General features: G+C 39.6%; 1 protein-coding gene across 2 annotated transcripts in view; it reads left to right on the plus strand.

The window, feature by feature from the left end:
• Window positions 1-23,249, plus strand: part of LOC149029418 (dentin sialophosphoprotein-like protein) — a 53,903-nt gene that overhangs the window by 3,453 nt on the left and 27,201 nt on the right. The window contains exon 2 of one of the 2 annotated variants that reach the window (XM_089141858.1): window positions 825-1,051. The exons of the other annotated variant lie outside the window; for it this stretch is intronic. Coding sequence (XP_088997984.1) covers window positions 825-1,051 — 227 coding nt within the window. The remainder of the gene's footprint in view (window positions 1-824; window positions 1,052-23,249) is intronic. 2 annotated transcript variants of the gene reach the window in all.

A 23,249-nucleotide genomic window follows, 5' to 3' on the forward strand; every position in this document is an offset into this window, starting at 1 on the left:
GTTAGCATTGTGATGGAGCCAAGGGGGTGGGGAAAGGCGGTGTGTACCTGATTCAAGAGGGACGCTGCTGTAGCGTTGCTGGACTGCTTGCTGGATTGCAGGAAGAAGTGATAGAATTCAGAGACCTAGACAACTGCAAGGTCCTACCAAATAGGACTCTGTTGCATGGTTGCATGGTTGCACCTTTCTTGGCTGCAATTCTTGATCAAATTCATTAATCTAGACTTAAGAAACTTAAAAAGAAAGAATAAGCTGTTTATAGCCTGCTAAAAGACTCTTAAACTAATTGGGTTGTCTTTATAGATTAGGATCCCCTTACACTTAATCTCAACTATCCAAATCCAAAATAATAATAAAAGATCTATTGGAGTTTCCTTGAAAATAGATTCCCCCTAACACTTCAACACCAAAGGAACTCTTCTTGTAAATAAGGACTGGTAAGAATCTTGTCTAAAGAAGAATCCCAAGGACTCAAGATCACAACTCTGACTTAAACTGGACTCTTAATTGACTAATACTCTTCTGAAAATTAAAAATAAAATTCTGAAAATTAGAATATCCAATAATTAGGGCTGGACTGACCAAAATACCCCTCTAAGAGGGTTTGGCCAGCCCTAGGTTGGCCACTTTGGAGTGGCTTTGGGGCCCACTCCAGGGTTGTTTTTCAGGGGAGGTTCACGTCACTATCTTTACATCATTAATCTGTTAGCATTATGAGGAAACTGTTGGATGTGCTTTGATTACTTTGGTTTTTTTTTTTTTTTTTAATGTTCGTAACCTCATTATTCCTTGGTAATGAGAGCTTTACAAGTCATTTGCATCAGGTTATTGATGTAGGTGGTAAAGACTTCAGATTTACATGGTCTCATGAACCGGGTGACCTCTGTGACATTTATGAAGAACGCCAAAGTGGTGAAGATGGAAATGGGTTGCTTGTTGAATCTGGTTGTGCATGGCGCAAGCTTAATATGCAGCGGACTTTGGATAGATCTACAATGAACCATGTCAAAATGCGTTCTGAGGAGGCTGAACGGAAGCTCAAATCTCGCAAGTATGTTGGGATTAACATTAGAAATGCTTTATTTCCTAGGGCCACTTCTTACTTGATATAGCTGCTGATGGATCTTTATAAGGTTTGTCTCTCAAGTATTTTCTCCATTAATATTGCTGGTAGTTCTTGCATAAGTTTAGAGAAAATCATATACATTGGAGTATAGGTGCCGTAAATTCAACGACCATTTGTGAATAGGTCCAATTGGGTGGGGTTAGTTACATACTTGACTCTGGATCATCTAGCAACATTTGTGCATGATGTCATTTTCTTTTACTGTAACATGCAATTATCAGGAATTAAATAGCTCATGGATTTTTCCATAGAATGAAAAATTAGGGTGGCTGAAGTAAGTTTAAGGATGATGAAAATAGGCAAGAGACAAAGCCCAGATGAAATCTCAGACTCCCAGCAAGTGAATGGAAGAGGATTTGTCTCAGTGATTTATCTTGGCTAACCAAGCTGTTTGAAAAAATTATGATCCAAGTAAAATGCTGGTTGAATGGAGAAGTGTTAGGGTTCTGATCTACAATTAAGTGTGGTACTCAGAGTTGAAATAATTATAGGGCATAAAACTGTTAAGCCATACTACAAAATTATGGGAGAGTATTATTAAGATACACTTGAGACAAGAAACTATTGTGACAAAGTACTGGAGCTATTTTTTAGGAGGCTCATGGAAAGATTAGAGAGTGCAAGAAGGATCTCAATATGGTTTTATTGACCTAGAAAATCTTTTGATGGAGTCCTCCAGAGGTTTAATCTGGCAAGTACTAGAGAAGTGTCCAACAGAAATATATGGACATAACTAAAGATATTTGTGATGGTTGGGTGACACATGTAAGATCTGTGTTGGGGGGCAATGTAATGAATTCCCATTTATATATGGGTTGCTTAAGGATCACCTTGAAGCCATTCTTTTCTGCACTTATGATGGATTATTTAATTAGAGATATTCAAGTTCAGGTCCTTAAAGCCAAGTTTCAGTTATGGGGATTAATCTTGAAAGAAATAAGTTTTAAATATATGGTGTGTTACTTTGGTTACAATAGGATGGATAATGATGAGCTGAAATTTGATGTGAGAGAGAGAATCCAATTGTGGTGTATTTAGGTGTCTAGGCTCAGTCATAAAAAATGAAGATGAAATAGGGGATGATGATAAAGTGAAGAGCTGCATTTGGAGTGTTGTGTGATTGGTGCATTCCTTATAAACTTGAAGAAAAACACGATAGGAGTACTATGATCATTTATGATGTATGGTGTGGAATGTTGGGCATTTTAGAGACATCATATGGATGACTGGCTTAGGAAGAATAAAGTAAGGAATAATTATATTAGAGCTGATTAGGGAGTATCTCCTGTTGCATGATAAACTATGAGAAATTCATTTGCATGTTAACCGAGGCCTTTGGATGCTCCAATATGAAGGATTGATTTGATCCAAATTGAAGGAGCTAAAAGAGCTAGGTGCTGACCTTAAATGACCAGGAAAGATGATTAGGAGAGACATGGATAACTTACACTTCAGATCAAGTATGACCTTGAAGAGAGCTGTTTCCAGCGCCAGGATCCATATAACAACCCCATTTAGTTGGGATGAGGCAGACCTGTTAAATTATGCATTTTGGCATGGAAGTTAAAATATGATGAGTTGGACAATATGACTGGACAAAAAATACTTAGATTTGGAACTCATACAATCCTGGTTGGGGAGTGGGGGTGTAGCAGTGGTGATAATTAGGTGATAAAGTGGCACCAAGATCCATTAAGTGTTGGAATCTGATGCTTTTGTGGCAGAAATATGCTATCCATTTAGAGGTGTCTATGCAATGGTGCTGAGATTTAATTAACACTACAGTTAACACAATCACTGTCCAATTGTTGTCTATGGCTCCCATTTGGTTTGTCCAGAAGGCTGAATCTTGAGGAAAGAGTCAGGAAAAGAAAGAAGTTTTCTAAGTAATGGATTTAATAAGGGATTCCGGATAACTCATCTTCTATCTCGATTCCTTCACAAAAGCACAACAGAGAAATCTATCCCGGTGGCTTTGTTATTTTTTTTTTAAATATGAGTTAGCAAGTTGATGACAAAACCAGTTCATGAGTTCCATAAGGTTTTGGTCCACGATTTACTTCCTCCGTTTCCTAATCTGATTGTTTCCCTGAGGAGTTATTGTAGTTCTTGCTAGATTCTTGTGTTGGGGTTAGAATGTTAGGTACAGGGATTTATTTGTAGGTTTAGCAAATCCACTTCCAGCTGATGGTTAACTTTTTTAATTTTCAGTATGGCATTGTTGGGGTTTTGATTCCTCCTTCATGATGTTTTTCTCCCTTGTTTCCCTTCACTGTCACCAATCCTCGTCCTTCAGGCCATTGGATTGTCTTTTCTAGCCCTTTGAAATGTGTTAGCCTCTTGATCAGTGGAGGAGGATAAGCGGGCAGGTGCTTGCTTTGTAAAGACAAAGCAAGTTGCCATTTTACCTTCAGCTGAGGGGTTTATGTACATGTGCTCAATAAAATGTGAAATGGGTTACAGTTTCCTAGAAAATCACAAATGGTTTTCAACCGTGTTATGCTTGTTTTGTAGTTTTAAACATTTTAAAATTGAAACAGGTTCCATTAACATTACCAAACAGAGTCAAATCCTTTTCCTGGACAAAAATAAAAGGAAAAATGATACCAAGAGGGCCTTATTTTTTAAAATACCTAGATACTCTCATCACTGGAATCTTTGTTCAAAACTCTGCTGATTAAAGAAACCTCATGTATAATAAAGAATTTTCAGCTCGAGTCTATTGTCTAATTTTTTTAGGTGGATGTTAAGAAGAGTAGAGAACTTCCATTTGGAAAATAAATTTTGTGAGAATTCTTCTGACTAGGACAGTCCTCCCATCTTTTAGTGCGATGCCAGGTTTCCAACACATTTGGTATCTCCAGGGAACTATGCAGCATCTGTAATGTAGCCTTCAAGGAACTAACGGTCAAGGCTGCAGGACCTTGTGAAAAGACCAGTTGCAGTGGGCAAAAATAGGGTAGCATTAGAAAAGTTGCTTTTAGGGAGTTAGATTTTTGCTATGGGATCTCTTTGGAAGGTCTTAGGAAAAGAAAGCTTTGCTCAAGATTGGTAGGATGTTTAAGGATTGGGATAGGGCTGGACTGTTTCAAGCTTGAAGCAATTCTAGTTAGCAGAGATAATTTCCTGAAATCGCTTATGGTTTGAGTTCTAATTTAGTACTGTATTTGAAGGATCAAAACAGTTGCCAATCAAGATCTTTCACGGGGAATAAACTTCAGACTTGACTGACAAAGTATGAAACAGAATTCATGTGTGAAACAAGACCAAAACCTAGAGTCATGTCACAGTGAAAATAACTTAACAACAGGGGCAGAATAGCTCTTCAAAGTAGGGGCAGATTTAGGACCCAGATTTTAGTTAGGCTGAAGTGTGGATCACCATTATGAGATGAGAAAGATACCCTGAGAGCTGATATCAAATAAATGGCAGATCTGAATAGTAACTGAAGAAGAAAATGGTCGCTAAACTAGACTTGTTAATAGACAAAGACAGTGAGGGAAAACATGAAGGAATTGACAAAACAATGATAACAAGAAAGTAACAATTGGGCTTCACACTGAAAGGTGGATTGATTGGGTCAGACCATAGTTGTCATGGTGACGAGGCGATGCGAGGTGGTTTAGGCTAGTTGAGGCTATAAGTCGACAAGGCGCCCTCTGAGACGATTTTTGAGGCGATTGAGGCGTTTTGAGTGAAATTCTTAGTGTACATCTCATAAACTTTAATTCATTATAAATCTATCATATCTTATATCTTATATAATAAAAAAACTAATATTAGGCTACCTTAAGTCATCCAACATACTACAAACCACACATAGTAGGTACTAAAAATAAATTCGCGGGAAGAAAGGAATAGAAGAAGTCGTCTGTCGCTGGCCGCTGCTTGCTGGAGTGTCATCTCGGGAAGGGAAGAGAAGAAGAGATAAAGAGATTAGGGATTAGAGTGAGAGTGAGAGTGTGAGACTCAAGTCAAGAACTTGTTCTCTTTCGATTTTGTTTGTTTTTTTTTCTTCTTATTTTAACATTTGATCACATGTAGCGTCATTATAAATATGCATATAGGTTCAAACAATAGATACTTTACAATCGGAATCTAATAAACAATTCAATATATGCCTTCGATTTGGCATCTTTCGTGTGATTTAAAAAAGGAAAAAAAAAGCGGACGCCTTGGGGTATAAGGCACTTGAGGCGACGCTTCATACTCCAAGGTGGTCGCCTTATTGCTTGACAATAAGGCGACATTGATTTAAGGCACTTGGACGCCTAGGCGACGCCTTAACAACTATGGGTCAGACACCATCCTACATTGATCAAACATAAGGTTTCTTTATGGAGAAGAAAGGCTTAATGCAACTTTGATTTCAAATGATGAGTAAGTGATCCACTCTTCTTACGTAAGTCCCTTTATATAGCCTTCTTAAAGACATAAACATTAAATATAACATCCAACCACTAGCTAACACCCACCTCAAAATGAATTGACAGCAGATGAAATCTAATGCAACCATTACTTAACTATTGACAGAAAAAAATACGTGGGTAAAGAAACTTTGACAATGAATTCCTTATTTTCACAATACAACCCTTTATTCGACTTTGATGAGTTCTTCAAGGACTAGACTGAGGCTTAGGAGCATAGTTGTCACGGAAGCTTCACTTTGGAATATCCCCAAGTTAACCGGGTTGGGAGGACAACAATAATGCTAACACCGGCGGTTTTTGGGGGAGAGGATGTTCCTAGTTGGAGCGCCCCCCCCCCCCCCCCCCCCCCCCCCCCCCCCCCCCCCCGCCCAACATGGATTACATATTATGGATGTATTTACATGTGTGCGTATGCAAGGTGTCCTAAGCCCCGTTGCCAAAGCGATCTTTCCGAGATGTCTTTGACTTGACCTAGGCGTTGAGGCGGTCGAGGCATTTTATATTATATATAATAAAAAAACTAATATTAGCCATTTAGCCTACCTCAACCGACTTTTGGGTTTTAAAATTGTAATTTATTTTATTCCAAATCAAAGGTAAAAAATAATTTGAAAAGTAGATTCCAATCGAAAAGAATCTAAGGGGTGAATGGTTATATAGGTGTTACGTATTATCATTTGTAATATTAAATTAATTAAAAAAGAAAAAGAAAAAACGAGATTAAAATCTCGATGTCAAGCCCTAACCCCTAACCTCTCGCCTCTCGCCTCTCGCCTCTCTGCTCTCTGCCATAGTTGTCAACGACGATGAGGCGATGTGAGGCGGTTTAGGCTAGTTGAGGCAATGAGTCGATGAGGCGCCCTCCGAGGCGCTTTTGAGGCGGTTGAGGCATTTTAAGTGAAATTTTTAGTGTACATCTCATTTACTCCAATTCATTATAAATCTATCATATCTTATATGATTAAAAAATAATAATAATAATAATAAAAAAAAAAAAAAAACACTAATATTAGCCTACCACAAGTCATCTAACACACTACAAACCACACATAGTAGGTCCTAAATAAAAAGTCACGGGAAGAAAGGAAGAGAAGAAGTCATTTGTTGCGCGGCTTGCTAGAGTGTCGTCGCGGGATGAAAGAGAAGAAGAGAGGAAGAGAAAGAGATTAGGGATTAGAGTGAGAGTGAGAGTGTGAGACTCGAGTCAAGAACTTATTCTCTTTCAATTTTGTTTGTTTTTTTATTTTTTATTTTAGCATTTGATCACATGTAGCGTCATTATAAATATGGATATAGGTTCAAACAATAGATACTTTACAATTGGAATCTAATAAGTAATTCAATATATGCCTTCGATTTGGCATCTTTCATGTGATTTGAAAAAGAAAAAAAAGCGGACGACTTGGGGTATAAGGCGTCTGAGGCTCTTGAGGCGATGCCTCATACCCCAAGGCGGTCGCCTTATTGCCTGAAAATGAGGCGACACCAATTTGAGGCTCTCCGAAGGTGCCCGGACACCTAGGCGTTGCCTAGGCGACGGTTAGGCGATGCCTTGACAACTATGCTCTATGCTCTCTGCTACTCTCCATGACTCCATCTACTACTCTCTTTGTCTCCGACTCCAACACCGACCACCAGTGACACCGGCGACACCAGTGACACCGGCGACAGCCAGCGTCACCGGCGACAGCCATTTGGAGATTCTGGACTCTGATTTTTGTTTTTCATCAACCAAAACTCTACCGTATCTCAGTTGCAGGCTTGCAGCGGCCAACCTCCGGTGGCAACAACCTTCAGAGCAGCAGCGTGCCATCGTGTGACTCTCTTTTCTTCTTCTTTCTTCTGCAACTGATCATTATTTTTTTTTCCCAAATTCATTTTGTTCACCGTGTGACCCACTATTGCGGTTGCAGGCTTGCAGCGAGTCAGTGACCAAGTTGTAGCAGCTTCCGGTCACTCTGGTCACCATCTTAGGCGATGGTAAGTCGCCGGAATGCTTTTTTTTTTTTTTCCTTATGCAACTGATCATTAATTTTTTCCGACCGCCTTATTGACTTTGCCTGAGGCGAGTGTCGCCACAAGCCCTTCATTTCCGCCAGGACGTCGAGGCGTCGCCTAGACAACGCCTTGACAACTATGCTTAGGAGTAGCCCATGAAAGTCATAACATGTGGGTGACTTTAACCCACTAAGACAATCCTAGCCTATAAAAGCCATGGGCTGATTTGGGTCATACCCTTGTGACCCATTGGGCTTCTTTCTTCTAGCATATGTCTTCAGCCTTGCATCAATTCTCTGCTATTTAAAAACATTCGTCTTTGACAAATGGATGAATGACATGTAACACTCATACAAATCTGGATTGAATTTCTTGAAATTGTCAGCATGAATCCTATTACTATAATGTTGTGGATGATTTTTCCATTTGACCAGGAAAGCATGGTATTTGGTGCCATGTCGAGTGGTTTTGTAAGAATCACCTAACACCTCCTCAATGACGTCATCAATACGTGGCTTGAGCTTGGGTAGCCTCTACATTTGTTCAGTGTTTTTGTCATCAGAGTGATATCCTACATAAAGATGCAAGTCAGCCACATTGAGATGTTGCTTATGTTCATTTTAGCCGGTAACTTGCGCACATAACATTAGGTCCAATATGTTTCAGCACCTTTTATGGACCCATCTTCTTTCTATGGAGTTTGTTGTTGACTCCTTGTTGGAACATTTCAAGATTGACGCAAACCATCGCCATGTCTCCCGGTTAAAACTCCACATATCGTTGATGATGATCAACTGTAGCCTTGTAGATATCATTGTTGAGAGTTGTTTTTTGTTGAACATTAGCATGTGCCTCTGTGATATGGTGTAGAAGCTCGTCAATTTCAACTTATACATGCTTGTGGTAATCACAAACCAATCACCTCTATAAATTTCCCAAGCTGTGGTTCACCACCTCAGTTTGCCTATCAGTTTGTGGATTGAGTGTGGTTGAAAACTGTAACTTTGTGTTATTTTTCAGTCACAATGTCTTCCAAAAGTAGCTCATGAACTTGGCATCACAATTTGAGACAATGCCACTTGGTAGCTCACGTGGTTGTACAACCTCCTTAAAGAACATTTTTGCAATATGAGATGCATCAAAGGTATTGCGACATGGTATAAAAGTGAGCCATTTTTTAGAGTCGTTCAACTAGAATCGTGATGGGGTCGTATCACTCTTTTGTTGAGGGCAGCCCAAGTATGAAAGCTGTATTAATATCAATCTAAGGTGCATAAGGAATTGGTGGTGGTTACAATAGACCTGTATTTTGCTTTGTTCCCTTGGCTAGCTAACAGACTCAACAGCTCTTGATTACATGATCAACAGCCAATTATACAGATCAATAACTTGTATGATGGTTTATCCTTTGCTGAAATGACCTCCTAAACCTCCGCCATGCAACTCTCGTATGACGTGATGTCATAAAGAAGAATTTGGAATGCATAACCAAGTTACCAGAAAACAAATAACCGTTGTGAAGTGAGTGTTTATGATGCTTCCCACCTTGTTGTAACTCCTTATATAGCATGCTAAAATCTTTGTTCAGATGCATATGCTCATCATGTATCTAATCAATGCTAATTGCATGTGCTGCGAATGTGTTAAGAGTAAGTACTTTTCAGCTCAAGGCATTATCCATGGTATTCTCCTTTCCGGTCTTATACTTTATTACAAAACACATACTCTTGTAGATAAGCAACCCATTTGGTGTGCCATTGCTAATCGACTTCTATGAGTGGAGATGCTTGAGGGCCTCATGATTGGTATAGAGAATGGACTCTTTGCCAATGAGATAATGTCTCTAATGGCATAACACTTGGATGACAGCATAAAGCTCCAAATCATATGTCGAGTGGCGCCGTTTAGTATCATTGAGCTTCTTGCTATAAAAAGCAATAAGGTCCCACCTTGCATCAATACACCTCCTAGACCACTATTTGAAGCGTCAGTTGCTACCTCAAATATATGGTCAAACTTTGGTAAGCGAATTATTGGAGCCTCTGTCATCTTTTGCTTGATAAGTTGAAAGGCTTTGGTTGTCGCTACTGTCCATTTGAACTCACCTTTGCCTTGCTTTAAACATTTGGTAATATGTGCCATGATTGCACTAAAGTTTTGAATGAATCTCTTGTAAAACGATGCAAGTCCATGGAAATTGCGGACTTAGTGATTGTCTTTGGAGTAGGCCAATCGATGATGCTCTTTGTCTTCTCTGAATTTGTGTTAACCCCTCGCAATGAGACAACAAACCAAGGAACACAACCTTTGGCAGCATAAAGGAGCATTTCTTGAGATTGATATATAGCTTTTCATAGCGAAGCACTCTTAAGACTTGTTGTAGGTGATCGATGTGATCACCAGGTGCTTGTTTTAGTTCAATATATCATCAAAGTATACAACCAAAAATTGACCAATAAAATGATGAAATACCTATGTTATAACCCTCATGAGGTGCTAGGTGTATTTATTAGATCGAGATGCATGACTTTTTCATTCAAATAATCCATCCTTCGTCTTGAAGGCAGTCTTCCATTCGGCTTCGAGTTGACTACGAATTTGATGGTAACCGCTTTTGGGGTCCAATTTAGAAAATATCTTAGCACCTGACAACATATCTAACATATCATCAATTCTAGTATAGGAAGCCTATACTTGACTGTAATCTTGTTGATTGCTCTGCTGTCCATGCACATTCACCATGAGCCATCCTTCTTTGGAGTGAGTAATGCTGGTACAACACATGGCTTAAGCTCTCCTGAGTGAATCCTTTATGTAGCAACGCATACTGTCATTTGAGTTTACTGTGCTCTGCTGAGATCCTGTGACAATAAGCTGGTAGGTTTGGAAAAATCAAGCCAGGCACCAAATCAACGACATGCTGAATACCACACGTAAGTCTCAGCAGGAAACTCATCAGGAACGGCATTAGAAAAATCAGAAAACAACTCTTTGATGGGTGGAGGGAATGTCACCTCAGGTTGAGGGGTAACCAAGGTCCGAAATGTCGTACTTTGTCGCTGTGTCGGTGGCTGGTGACACCACAGACATTGCGACATTTCGCCGACTTTTGGCAAGGTGTCGATGAAAATTCGACCCCTGGTTTCGGGGGGTATTTGAATTTTGTGGTGTAGCCTAATTTTAGGCCAATAAACACACTGAGAGCATTATTTTGGCCTAAAATATCACTTAATCTAAAGTTTTTGATTAGCACATGCCCAACTATATGCTGGAAAAACTGGAAGTTTGGAAACTCATATAAACTAATGTAAACATGCAAAGAGAACACAAATACACAACTAGTGAAGAGAAGTACTGAAGTCTACAATTCATTTTACAATTATGTTGAGTATGGCTCATGCTTTACATTTTGTTGTTGACGAACACGGGTCCCGCTCCCTGATGAGCAGGCGGGGGTTTGGGGGCAGTGCCTCTAGAGCTTGTAGACTGTAGAGGTCCTACGTCACTTTGGCAAAAATCAAATGAAAAATGGTGAAAAACCAAATGAAATTCTGTTAAATATGGTGAATTTGGCAATATATGGCAAAAAAATCGACTTTTCATGATATATCGCCGATTTTTTGGCGATATATGGGCGATTTTTGGAATAAGTCGTTTCGCTGGGGGGAGTCATGTTCCCCCCCAGCAAAATGACGATATATTGCCGTGTGTATTGCCGACACATTGAACATTGGGGATAAATTCCCTTGTAACAAGAGCCAATACCAGCCCCGTATCATTGTTAGTGTGCAGAAATTCTATGTGAGGAACAACCAACAACTTCTTTTGTGGCGTGGACAGCACCTCCTGCGCTTCATTGGTGCCCTTTTGGTTGGTCCTCAAGGACCTCTGTTGACACATTTCCGTTGGGTCATTGACTAGATGCAGGACAGTGTGAAGTCATTTAAACTTGAATGCACATTGGTTTTTCTTTCCCCTGACCATTTCATCATTATCGTAGATCTATGGTCGACCAAGTGAAAAATCAGTAAGATGCATAGGGACTACATCGCACCATATCTCTTCCTCATACTTGTGGAATTTAGAGGTTAAAAAACAACTCCGATTTACTTCCAAAGCATTCCCATTCAGCAAGGACACCCGATATGGTTGAGTGTGCTTCTCCACCTTCAAGTTGGCTTTCTTCGTAAAGGTGTTTGAGGTGATGTTGATGCTGCCCCCACTGTCAAGTATCACCAATGCAGTATTATCTCTAGACTTCATAGGGATGTAGAAGATACTCTTGCGCCTCCAGTCCTCTCCTTTGGTTTCAATGACCAAGATGCGACTTATTATATGAATGCCATAGACATCACTATGGTTGGTATCATCCTCATCATATGCAGCTCTGTCATTGTCACCATCGTCGATGGGGTATAGAAATAGATCCAGATCTTCTTCCTCTACTGTATTTTAAACTTCAGCAATAGCATTGATCTCTTGACAGTGCGGACAATATTTAGCATAATGTCTAACCTCTTGACAATGAAAACATTGTGTCTGGCTGCCACTGGTTATAGGATCCCTGCCCTTATCTTGTTGGGTAGGGACTGTGGGTCGACGAGGGATTGCTGTAGTAGGTTTTGGTGTTGGAAAGTTTCGCTTAACTTCCCTGGCTTGGTATCTCAACCTCTTGCTATTGGATGCCTCCTCAAAGCAGTCCCTAGCATATTCCACATCCACAACATCAATGGCCCAATTAATTTCAGACCATAAACCCAATCTGAAACGTGACAAGATTTGGATCTCTTTCTGATGTAATCCCAGAATTAGGGTTCACTTTCAGGACCTTGTATGCAAGTTGCAGCAGCCAATAGGAAGGTTTAGGGTTTCGGTTGGGGCTGGTAGTTTGTCTAGGGTTGCTGACTCGGTAGTTCAAGGATACTAATAAGGGTTTATTGAGGGTTAAGATATATCTGGGAAGTTGGGACTGAAGTAGATAAGTTTTAGAAAAAAAATCTGGAAACTCAAATTTTCTGCAACTTTCAATGAAGAAGATGACTTGCAGAAAAATCTCAGACTAGGGTTTAAGGGCTGGAATGGATTGAGGGCTTGGGGAATGTGATCCTAGGGCAGATGCGATTCTAGGGAAGGGAAAAGGGCTTCAAAAGGGACTAGGAAAGTAGGATTTACACAATAAGAGGTGCTGCTGCTTGCCCAGACGCAGGGAAGGGCAGGGGTAGCCTACGGTTGAAAGAGGAGGGTCTTTTGGTCTAGGGGATGGGGCTGGAATTGCAGGAAACTAAAGGGGGTTAACCTAAGAGAGTTTGCAATAGGTTGGGGGTGTGGAACTAGGCCAAACAAAGGAGGGAAGAGGCTGCTAGGGTGGCGGGCAGAGGGGAAGAGGGTTAGGGTTTGGGTGGGAATGTCTTACTTGAAGTTGAAGAACTGCAGATTGCTCTCTGTAGAATGATTGACTTGAAGATTGAAGATCTTGAGGTTGAAGAAACAACACTAAACCAGCTGCAGGTTCTCCTCCCAGATTCCCCACAAATTTACCAGTTTGTTTTCTCGAAACTTTTTTTCATTCAATCAACTGTAAAGAAAAACTTACACCAGAAAGGCTATCTATAGCCTGAACAAAAGACTTAGGTTCCTACTGGGTTACCCTGACTGCTTGGGCCCCACCACAACTTAAATTGGACTCTCACAAGGTATCTAATTGCTATGCAATCTCAGCCTTGATCACACTTAAGTTACCTAATACTAATTAGATAGCAAACAAATTGGACTCCAATAGGAAATAAAAGTTTCCTAATTTATGTTATCCTTAAAAGTAGGACTTCTTAATAGGAAACACTACTTTACAACTCTATGACTCTCTTCAAAATCAACTAAACTACTGGACTTTGGTCTTCAATATAACTCGGTCTAGGGGTTGGAATTGACCATTCTACCTCTGGGACAGATTTGGCATCCCTGGCACACAGTTGGGCTTGAGCCCCCTGTTTTTTTTTTTTTTTTTTTTGGGGGGGGGGGGGGGGGGGTTCCATCCTTGGATGCATCACTTTCTCTCTAATTCTTGTACGAGAAGAGAGGGAGTCAAATTGCTCTGTATATTCTACAAGTCTGCAACTGACAAGTCCCCTTGATGAAGAAAATTTAACTTGTCTTATAGTTGCAATTGAAAAGTGGATGACAATTACTTTTCCCTCAGCTCTTCCTTCATCTCCTCCCACGTGGTAGGAACTCTACCACGATCATCTAACTCATATTCATGAGTTCTCCACCATTCACATGCAGCTCTAACTAGCTTGGTATGTGCTAGTTTCATGCCTTCATCTTTCATGCCTCCTATGGTTCATACCAATTAAAATAGTCATCCAACGTTGTTAACCAATCATAGAAAACTTGAGGATCATGCTAACCCAAGTACTCCTTGAGTTCAAGCTTAACCTTTGAGAGTCACAAACATGCCTATTGAATGTGGGTTGTTCTCTAGTGAAATAACTCTGTAGGTGCTCTTTGAAGGTTGGTTGCATAATTGGAATCCTTTAGGGCCCTCTTCTTATATTCCTTCGAGTAAGAAAATTGGCTGTAGAGTGAGCTAGCTGCGATTCTTCGTCAAGTGGCGGATGGGGGGCGGCATGAGTAGAGGCAGCAACTCTAGCCTCCATTCCTAAGAGCCTCCCTTCCATTTGCTTTTGGTTCGCAATGATCTACTTGCTCAGTTGCTGAAACATCTCCATCATTGCTGCCATAAGATTGGTTGGATCAGATGTTCTAAAATTTTCACTCCTTGTCATGGCTTTGATGCCAAATAATGTAGTACTATATTTGAAGGATCAAAACAGTTGCCAATCAAAATCTTTCACAAGGAATAAACATCAGAATTGATAGATGAAATATGAAACTGAATTGAGGTGTGAAACAAGATTGAAACCTTATGTCACATTGAGAATAACATAACAACAGGGGTATAATATCTCTTCAATGTAGGGGCAGAGTTAGGACACATATTTGAGTTAGGCTACAGTATAAATCATCATCATCAGATGAGAAAGATACCCTGAGAGCTGATGCCAAGTAAATGGCAGATTTGAATAGTAACTGAAGTAGAAAATGGTCACTAAACTAGTCTTGTTAATAGACGAAGGCATTGAGGGGACAATATGAAGGAATTGACAAAACAATGATAGCAAGAAAGTAACACTCGGGCTTCACACTTTAAGGTGGATTGATTAGATCGGAAACCAATCTACCTTGATCAAGCACAAGGTTTCTCCATATAGAAGAAAGGCTAATAAAGCAACTCTGAATCCAAATGATGTGTGAGTGATCCACCCTCTTACATAAGCCCCTTTATATAGTCATTTTAAGTCATAAACATTAAATACAACATCCAACCACTAGCTAACACCCACCTAATAATGACTAAACCACTACCTAACTCTTGACAAAGGAAAATTCCTTTGACAATGAGTTTCTTATTTATAAAGTACAGCCCCTTTTATTGACTTTGATGAGTTTCTCAAGGACTAGACTTGGGCTTAGGTGTAGCCTATGAAAGTCATAACATGTGGGCTGACTTTAGCTCACGAAGACAATCCTAGCCCAAGAAAGCCATGGGTTGGTTTGGGTCATACCCTTTTGACCCAGTGGGCTTCTTTTTTCTAGCATTCAGCCCTGCGTCAAGTTCTAAGGAATTTGCAAGCCAAGAAACCGTTTGATGCAGCATTGCTTGAACAGGGCTGTAGCTTCAAGGGTATCTAAGGCTAGACTTGAATTCCATGCCCAAAATTAGGGTTTTGGTTAGGGCGTATGGGTGATTTATAACTTAAAACACATGGTTTCTCTAATTGGTTCTATGTTCTAATTGTTTTGGGTGTGGGTTTGATGGGTATGTTGATGGTTAACCTTGTTGAGTTGGGTCTTCCGTTGAGATGAGGTTAGATTAAGAAGGGATAGAAACTTAGGAAATGGGATAAACTTGAAATCTCTTCAAGTGTCAATGATTTTGGATGGGTGGATTGGGAGATAATGGTTTTCATGATCTTGGAAGGAAAATAAGGTGGTAATAACAAGGATGGCAGATATAGAGTTTGTGGTCTGTTAGGGCTGAAATTTGGATCAAAGGTCACTAGAGTTGGGGGGATGATGTATCTAAAATTTGGGACAAATCTAACAGTTAGATTGGCATAGATTGACCTTGAATTTTGGGTGTGTTGGGAACTCCAAATATTCAAGGAAAATATGAATATGATATATAGAAGAATGGTATTAGTAAGGGCCTGGGCTTCCATTAATATCTGGTGAGGACCTTAATGGAGCCTGGCTGGAGTTGGAATGCTGCTTTTGATGGTGGTTTAAGGCTGTCTCCCACGACCGCTGTAATGTACACGAGATTCTGGGCCAAAATAGGGCCTATATTGTTTTTCCAGAACCTGTGACCAGTACCAGAAGGGTATTTTGGTAATTTCACATTTTTTTCAGTTGAGTCCAACTAGGGTCTTATTGGGTCCAGTGCGTTTGTAGGACCCTAGATCTATTTTTTGTTTGTGAATTTGAGTCCATAATTGTCAAGTTACTAAAGTAGTCCTTGTTAGAGGGTAGGATTCCTAGGTTTTGGAGGAGTTGTCCTACTTCTTGCAAGGATCCCATATCTACTCTTAGAGTTTAGTTTGGATCTTCTAATGGAGATATGAAGGTTTTTTGTTTGAGTTAAAGTCATTAGTCTAGTAGGAGTTTTAGTTTGAGTTGTTTTGCAAGTTAGTCCTAGTGTGAGTCCCTTCAATAGGCTATAAATAAGCGTCCTATTATTGTAATAAATAAGTTTGAATAATTAATAAAATTGATTGAGTGTTGAAGGTAACCAATGGAGTCGTGGTTTCCCTAGAGGGGGCCTCCGGCAGCTTTAGGAAGAGAAGAATTTGTTGCAATTTCATATTTCCAGCCTCCATCTTCAATCACCAAGTACGTGAAGCCCCCACCCCAACTCCAGCCCCATTCCCTCTTCTCCTCTCTCATTCGCAGCCCTACCCTAACCCTCCCAACCCCATTCCCCCATTGTGGACTATTCCCCAGCCTTCCTTAAACCCTGTGGCAGCTATAGAACCCCTCCCCATCCCAACCCTAATCCCCTACCCTGCCCCAACCGTAGGCCACAACCCCTGCCCACCTTTCTTCTATTTTCTTCTTCTTTCCCCCAATTACAGCATGCAGCAACTTCTCGAATTTCCAGAAATCAAAACGCTAAAGTGCAGCAGCCTTCTTGTTGTAATTTAACTATATTCCGTTGACCTAAACCCCTCCCTTTTAGGTATTAGGACCCATTGACAGTCCTGTACCTTAAACCCTAAGAACCAGCCTGTTTCATACATCTAAACCCTAGAAACCTGCAATTCATCTTCCTACTAGGAAACCCTAACCCTAGAATTTTTCAAAACCCTAAAACCCTTCAACCCATTAGCCAGACTTCAAACCCTTTTAGGACTAACATCCACATCCCTCCTTGAATAGAAACCCTAACCTGGAGTTTTTCAAAACCCTGAAACCCTTCAACCCATTAGCCAGACTTCAAACCCTTTTAGTACTAACATCCACATCCCTCCTTGAATAGCCGACCTAACCCTAGTCTCCATAACCCCTGGAAACCCTAAAATTTAGGAACCCAAAGTTGAAGTTTCAAATCTGAGTTTAACGGAAAAGCATAGTTTGAAGTTTGATATTGCAAAATCCTAGACTCTTAGCCTGGACGAACCTAACCCTAGACCTTGTTCAGCTCTAGCACCTGTAAATCGGTCAAAAACTCTCAATGTAGGGCATTACAATCCCTAGAAAACTGCTGATTCTCAGGAAGAGAATCCTAGAGTGGACCTAGATCGAGGGCTTGCCTCAATCAATTAAATCCTAGATTTGAATATCAAATCACCATCTCACCTCACCTTCATTAAGATGATTGCTTGTTTAGATGGATCTGGTTCCAACCTCTCCACTACAGTTTGGACGGCATCTATTAAATCTTGCCTCATCCCAAGGTTGTCTTTGTAATGGTACTTGGGATTTAGATAGTATGCTTTATAAAAAAAGATAAATTAAGAAAGAATAGTCAATACTTAATAGGGTGATGATATAAATGAAATTGCTTCTTAGACTTAAAAAACTCACAAACTTATGTAGTGGATGCTGCAATATAGACTCCCATCTAATTTGGATGGTGTTGAAGATTTTCTTATTGCCTTATGGGTAGACTTAAATAACTTGTTGCTTCATCTTATTTACTGCAGCCCATATTTGTGGTAGAGTAGGTCTTCTCTGCTGATCTACCATCCTCAACACATGCACCACAAGCTCAAGCATCTTCACCATTATTCTCACATTCTTCCAAAAAGTGTCATCGAGTATGGTCAACCGTGCTCTTTTTCTTCTTACAGATGAAGAACCCTACCAGTTAAACCATTGCTCCGATGCAAACATGCTCTTAGGGTCAATGGTCCTACTCTCAAAGCTCTATAGTGCTATCCAATTGGTAGCAAATTTGGTTATGCCTGGCCTCATTGAGTCTCCCTAACACTTGTCCCTCCTCATCATTAATGCATAGGTGTGGTTATAGATGAATGTGCTAACTTGTCGGGCTTGCTCCATGGTTTGCTTCACAAGCTTGACCTTTCCTATGTCCTTAAGCATTAGGTCAATGCAATGAGCAGCATATGGAGTCCAAAAGAGCATATATGTCCTTCAAGGCATCAATATAAAGTCATAAAGTGTATATGTTATGTAATATATGTATTTAAAAATGAAAATTAGTACTAGAAGTAGAAGCATGTTTTGATACTTGGGGTTTTCCTACATCTTCAACCTAGCTTTCTTATATTTGGAGCAATTATCAATCACAGTTTAGATCACATTCTCCACTCCAACCTCCTTCACCACTTGTTTCAATAATTTGTAAATGTATTTTGCATCCTTCTTCTCATTGGATGCATCTACTAACTTGAGGAACAGTGTCCCCCCATCATAATTTAAAATGAAATTGATGATGGACTATCTAGTGGGACCAATCCAACCATCAACCATCAGCCACTCCATAATGAACCCACATAGGCTTTAAACCATTAATGTACTCATTCAAGTTTTCTTTATGCTTAGGCAAATAGACATTATGTATCTCATGTGGGGTGGGCCCTTGTTCACCACTCCGAGCTCTGCCTATCTCCTCAATCATATCCCTATAGTAGGCCTTTGGGCTGTATGTGCTGGAATACTATGGCACATAGCCCATTTGGAGGAAGCCATCCTCATTTTCTTCTTCACACTCCCCCACAAGTGCTTCAACTTTCTCTGCTTGCGCTTAGGCCTCCTAAATAGTGTCGAATCATTATGAAGAATCTCACGATCTGAATCTGTAGGATGTGTTGATGAAGCTCAACTCCTTCTTAGGGCCCGTGGGATAGGAATCTCCTTCCTCACACTTTGACTCCTCCTTATAGGGACTTAGGAGCTATATGTGCCTCCTACCTGCTGGCTCTCTAGAGGACCCATAACCCATAGCCCTCTATTGCCTCCTCATATCATCAACCCTCGCTTGCTCCCTACTCATCATCATCTCCCTCGTGATCTGTGTAGACTTTGGGTCGTACTCTCCTGGCTCATTCGGATCAAAATCCTGCTTTCTTGGCTCTGGAAGGTCATCTAGGCATGCATCCTCAAACTCCTCCCTTTGTGTTCTCTTGTCTTTCCTCTTTTGCTTTCCCCCAGCCAGTATGAGGCCATTGCCTTCTTGACCTTTGAGGGCACCCTTTGGTATCCTACTACATCCCTACTTCCCCTAGCTAGATGCGCCTTCAATCTAATGGCTCCACCTCCTCCTATTTGTTTCTTGCAATAATTACACTCACTCTTCTTCCTATCAGCTGTCAATGGTATCCCATGTTGCCAACCTACGTCTTACATCTTTGAAAGAGAGTGCCAGATACAAGCAATACACACTAAATATCTTACAAAGCTCCACAATATGCTCCCAAAATTACATATATGCTTCTAATAATAATCTCCTTTTTTTAAATATAAAACAAAGATTTAATTAGTATTTTTTTTAATATCTAAATAATTTAAAAAAATGTATAAGATACACACTAAGTATCTTAAAAAGCTCCACAACATGCTCCAAAAATTACATATATGCTTCCACTAATACTCTCCTATTTTTTACATTTAAAGAAAAAATTAATTAGTATTTTTTAATATTTAAATGTTTTTAAAATTATTTAAATATCTTTCAAATAATAAAAATAAATAATTAACAACAAAAATTTTGATTCAACACCATCACAGCAATATGATGTCTCACATACATTAATTTGAAGCTCATATATCTACTATACATATACATTTTTTTAGCAATATATATAATTTACAAAATAATTTTTAATAGCAGAAAAATAAAAAATACTAGGAAGAACCAAAAATTAATTTTGACACCACAAATTCATAGATCAACACTCTAGACATGCTTTAATTTGAAAGCAATCTAAGTTGATTTGAGCCATAAACAAAACAAAAATAAAAAATGGAGAACTTTGTTAACTTACCTTGTTTGATTTTCAAAAACCCAACAATGAAGGAGCAAGATTGGAGAAGGAATGCAAAGGATTTGCTAAGATGAGGTGAAATGGGGATAGAATGCAAGAGAAATGAGAAAAATTGAGGTTTAGGGTCGAAACTGGAAGGGGCGGTATTGCTCAAAACTGGCGGAACCTCTGTTATTTTCCAGGTTCTGCTCGAAATGGGTTATTTTTATAAGTTGGGATGTATGGTTTCGTAACAATACGAAATTTTGTGTCGTTTTGACAAAATTTTCGTACATTTCTATCAAAACAAACCACTTCGACAAAACAATTTCCATTTCGTTTTGATTTAAAAAGATGCAGGAAATTCGCTCAAAATTCCAAAAATTTCGAGCAAAATTTATTCCATGACAATAATACAATCGTTATAAGTTCAATATAAATCACAAGTTCATAACAGAAGTGTTGGGTATGGTTCAGGCTTCACATTCTATTTGACGATCTTCCCCTTGGGGAGGGTGGGGGGGGGGCAGCACTGCCGGGCCTATAGAGGCCTTGTACATCTTTGGGCCTCGGGATTTCCTTTGCAGCTTGGTTTGGCCCATAAGTAGCTGTTGTGGCTTAGGGAAGCTGTTGGCGAGAGGAGACAAAAAATGGGGCAAAAAATTAACTTGGAAAGCTGTTGCGAGTTGGGGGGGGGTGAGACAGGTCCAGATCTTGGCCTATCTGGCTCAAAATGAGGGATTTTAAACTAGTGGGTGGACCAAGATCTCAGTCGAGTTGTGGTAATTCGAGAGTCTTGCTAGAGATCTCGTCTCGAGATCTCAAGCAAGTTTTCGGGGAGATCTCACGAGATTTCATTCCTTGAGAATTAGTTTCCTTTTCAGATTAGGACTGTGTAACCCATTTGTCTTATGTTTACAGGACAGATTTGAAGACTGATGATTAAATTGTGGTTTGCAAAGGTTTTCTGTTTGTGTGGCTTCTCCATCTTAGCTGGTGAGTTACATCCAGTTGTCTTGGTGGGTAAGGGTAATATGTAAGAGAAGTCTTGGTGAGTCATATTCTAGTGCAAACCCTAACCTGGTGAGTCATATCCAGATTAGCTATCTTCTACATTTTCTTTCTTGCCCCTTTCAGTTTAATATTTGTATTTGGAGACCCTCACTCATAGGGATACTCCTACAACCCATACCATTAGAATCCTCCCCAATGTAGCCCACTGCCAATACACATTATCCCATTCATCCTCCAAAGGTACATATGAATCTACTATCCAAGATTAACCCCTTTCTTGAATTGTTGGATTGCCCAAGAAACCAAGTTTCAAACTTAGATCTACCTCACTCTTACCATTAGATTTGCCTTGACTTGGAGTCTCATCCCTCTATATCATCCCCTAAGTTTGATCCCCAAGTTTCAGGTCAATCAGACAACAAGAACCCTTTTTCTTGGTTACCTTATCAATCTGGAAATTCACTCCATTAAAAAAAATTCCCCTAAGGTCCTGTGGTGTTAAAGAAATCAGCTTTTATCTGACCTGTTGGCTTCATAGTCAATAGGATTCTCTTATTTCACATTGCAGTATCCCATAATTCATGGGTTGGCCTGGTGAACCTAAAACCCCATTCTTAACCCTGTAAAAGCTTGGTGTCTCACACATCAACCATCAAGGAGCCAGAAGCCTAATACTACTGATGTAGAACCTGAGTGGAACTCAACAAGCATCAATTGGGTCAACTGGATTAGGTCAAATCAGCGTAACTGGTCTCTAGAAAGGCCAAAAAGAGGCTGAACACATGTAGATTTTGACTGCAATTTTTTTGAGAAATGACAACTTTATTAAATTTTATTTTCTAGTTTAGTATCTTTCTAGTTTATTTATATACTATTACAGAGAATCAATTCGGTTTAATGCTGGGAATATCTACAATGGGAGCTATTTACCTTATTAGGATACTTATGGAAAGGTATAGAGAGTGTATGAAAGATCTTCATATGGTCTAAATGCTTATGATAGAGTTCCTAGAGCATTAATTTGCAATTACTATAGAAAATAAATGTTGCAATTAAATACGTGGACATATTCAAAGATATGAATGATGGTTCAGTGATAAGTGTATAAACGGTGGGGGGACAAAGGTAGTGAATTCCCAATTTAAGTTGGGCTACATCGAGGATCAACTTTAAGTTCATATTGACTTGCACTTATAATGGATGATTTGACCAAAGATGTTCAAGATGAGGCTCCTTTGGAATCAAAGGCTTTAAACTAAGTATTATGAAGACAAAATATTTAGTGCGTAACTCTTGTTGTGATTGGACAAAATAATGAGGTGGTGAAACTTGATGAGAAGGAGATTCCACGTAGCGTTTATTTTAGGTACCTTGGCTGAATCAAAAATTAAAAAGGTGATATAGTGGATGATGTTTCTAAAATATTAAAATAGGGTGGATGAATGGTGAGGTGCGTCCGAGGTCTTGTGTGATCAACTTATTCCTTTATCAAAAGAAAATTCTACAAGACTGTTGTATGACCAGATATGATGTATTGTTCATAGTGTTGGGCTGTTAAGAAGCATCATATCGATAAACTCAGTGTAGCAGAAATGAGATGCTGAGATGGATGAGTGGCAAAACTAGGAAGGATAAGATAAAGAATGATCATGTTTGAGCTGATCTAGGAGTAGCTCTGATAAATGATGAGTTACGAGAAAGTTGATTGAGGTGGCACAACCAAGTTAACTGAAGGTTTAAATGCCCATGCACGGAGAAGTGATTTAAAACAAATTGAAGGAAGTAGAAGAACTAGGGGCAGACCTAAGCTTACCTTAAGAGAAGTGGTGAGAAAGGATATGCGTAGTTTAGGCCTTGTATCTAGTATGGCCTCGAATATAGTTGATTGGAAGGCATGAATCCAGCAGCCTACCCCATTTAGTTGGGACAAAGGCTTATTGGTTCTTGTTGACTGTTGTTGTATCTTTCTAGTTTTTCTGAAGTTTCTACTTCTAGAGCTGAAAATCAGTCTATTTCTCAGCATTTCTACTTTATTTTCTTTAGTATTAGTACTTTCTGATTCCATGTAACTTGCTATGCACGCATTAGACCTCTGCATAAGCATGTACTGGGCTTGTTCTCAGCCCCTAGGAT

The sequence above is a fragment of the Hakea prostrata genome, chromosome 1, assembly GCF_041222555.1.
Source record: "Hakea prostrata isolate BN-2017 chromosome 1, UWA_Hpros_2, whole genome shotgun sequence".
Lineage (NCBI taxonomy): Eukaryota > Viridiplantae > Streptophyta > Magnoliopsida > Proteales > Proteaceae > Hakea > Hakea prostrata.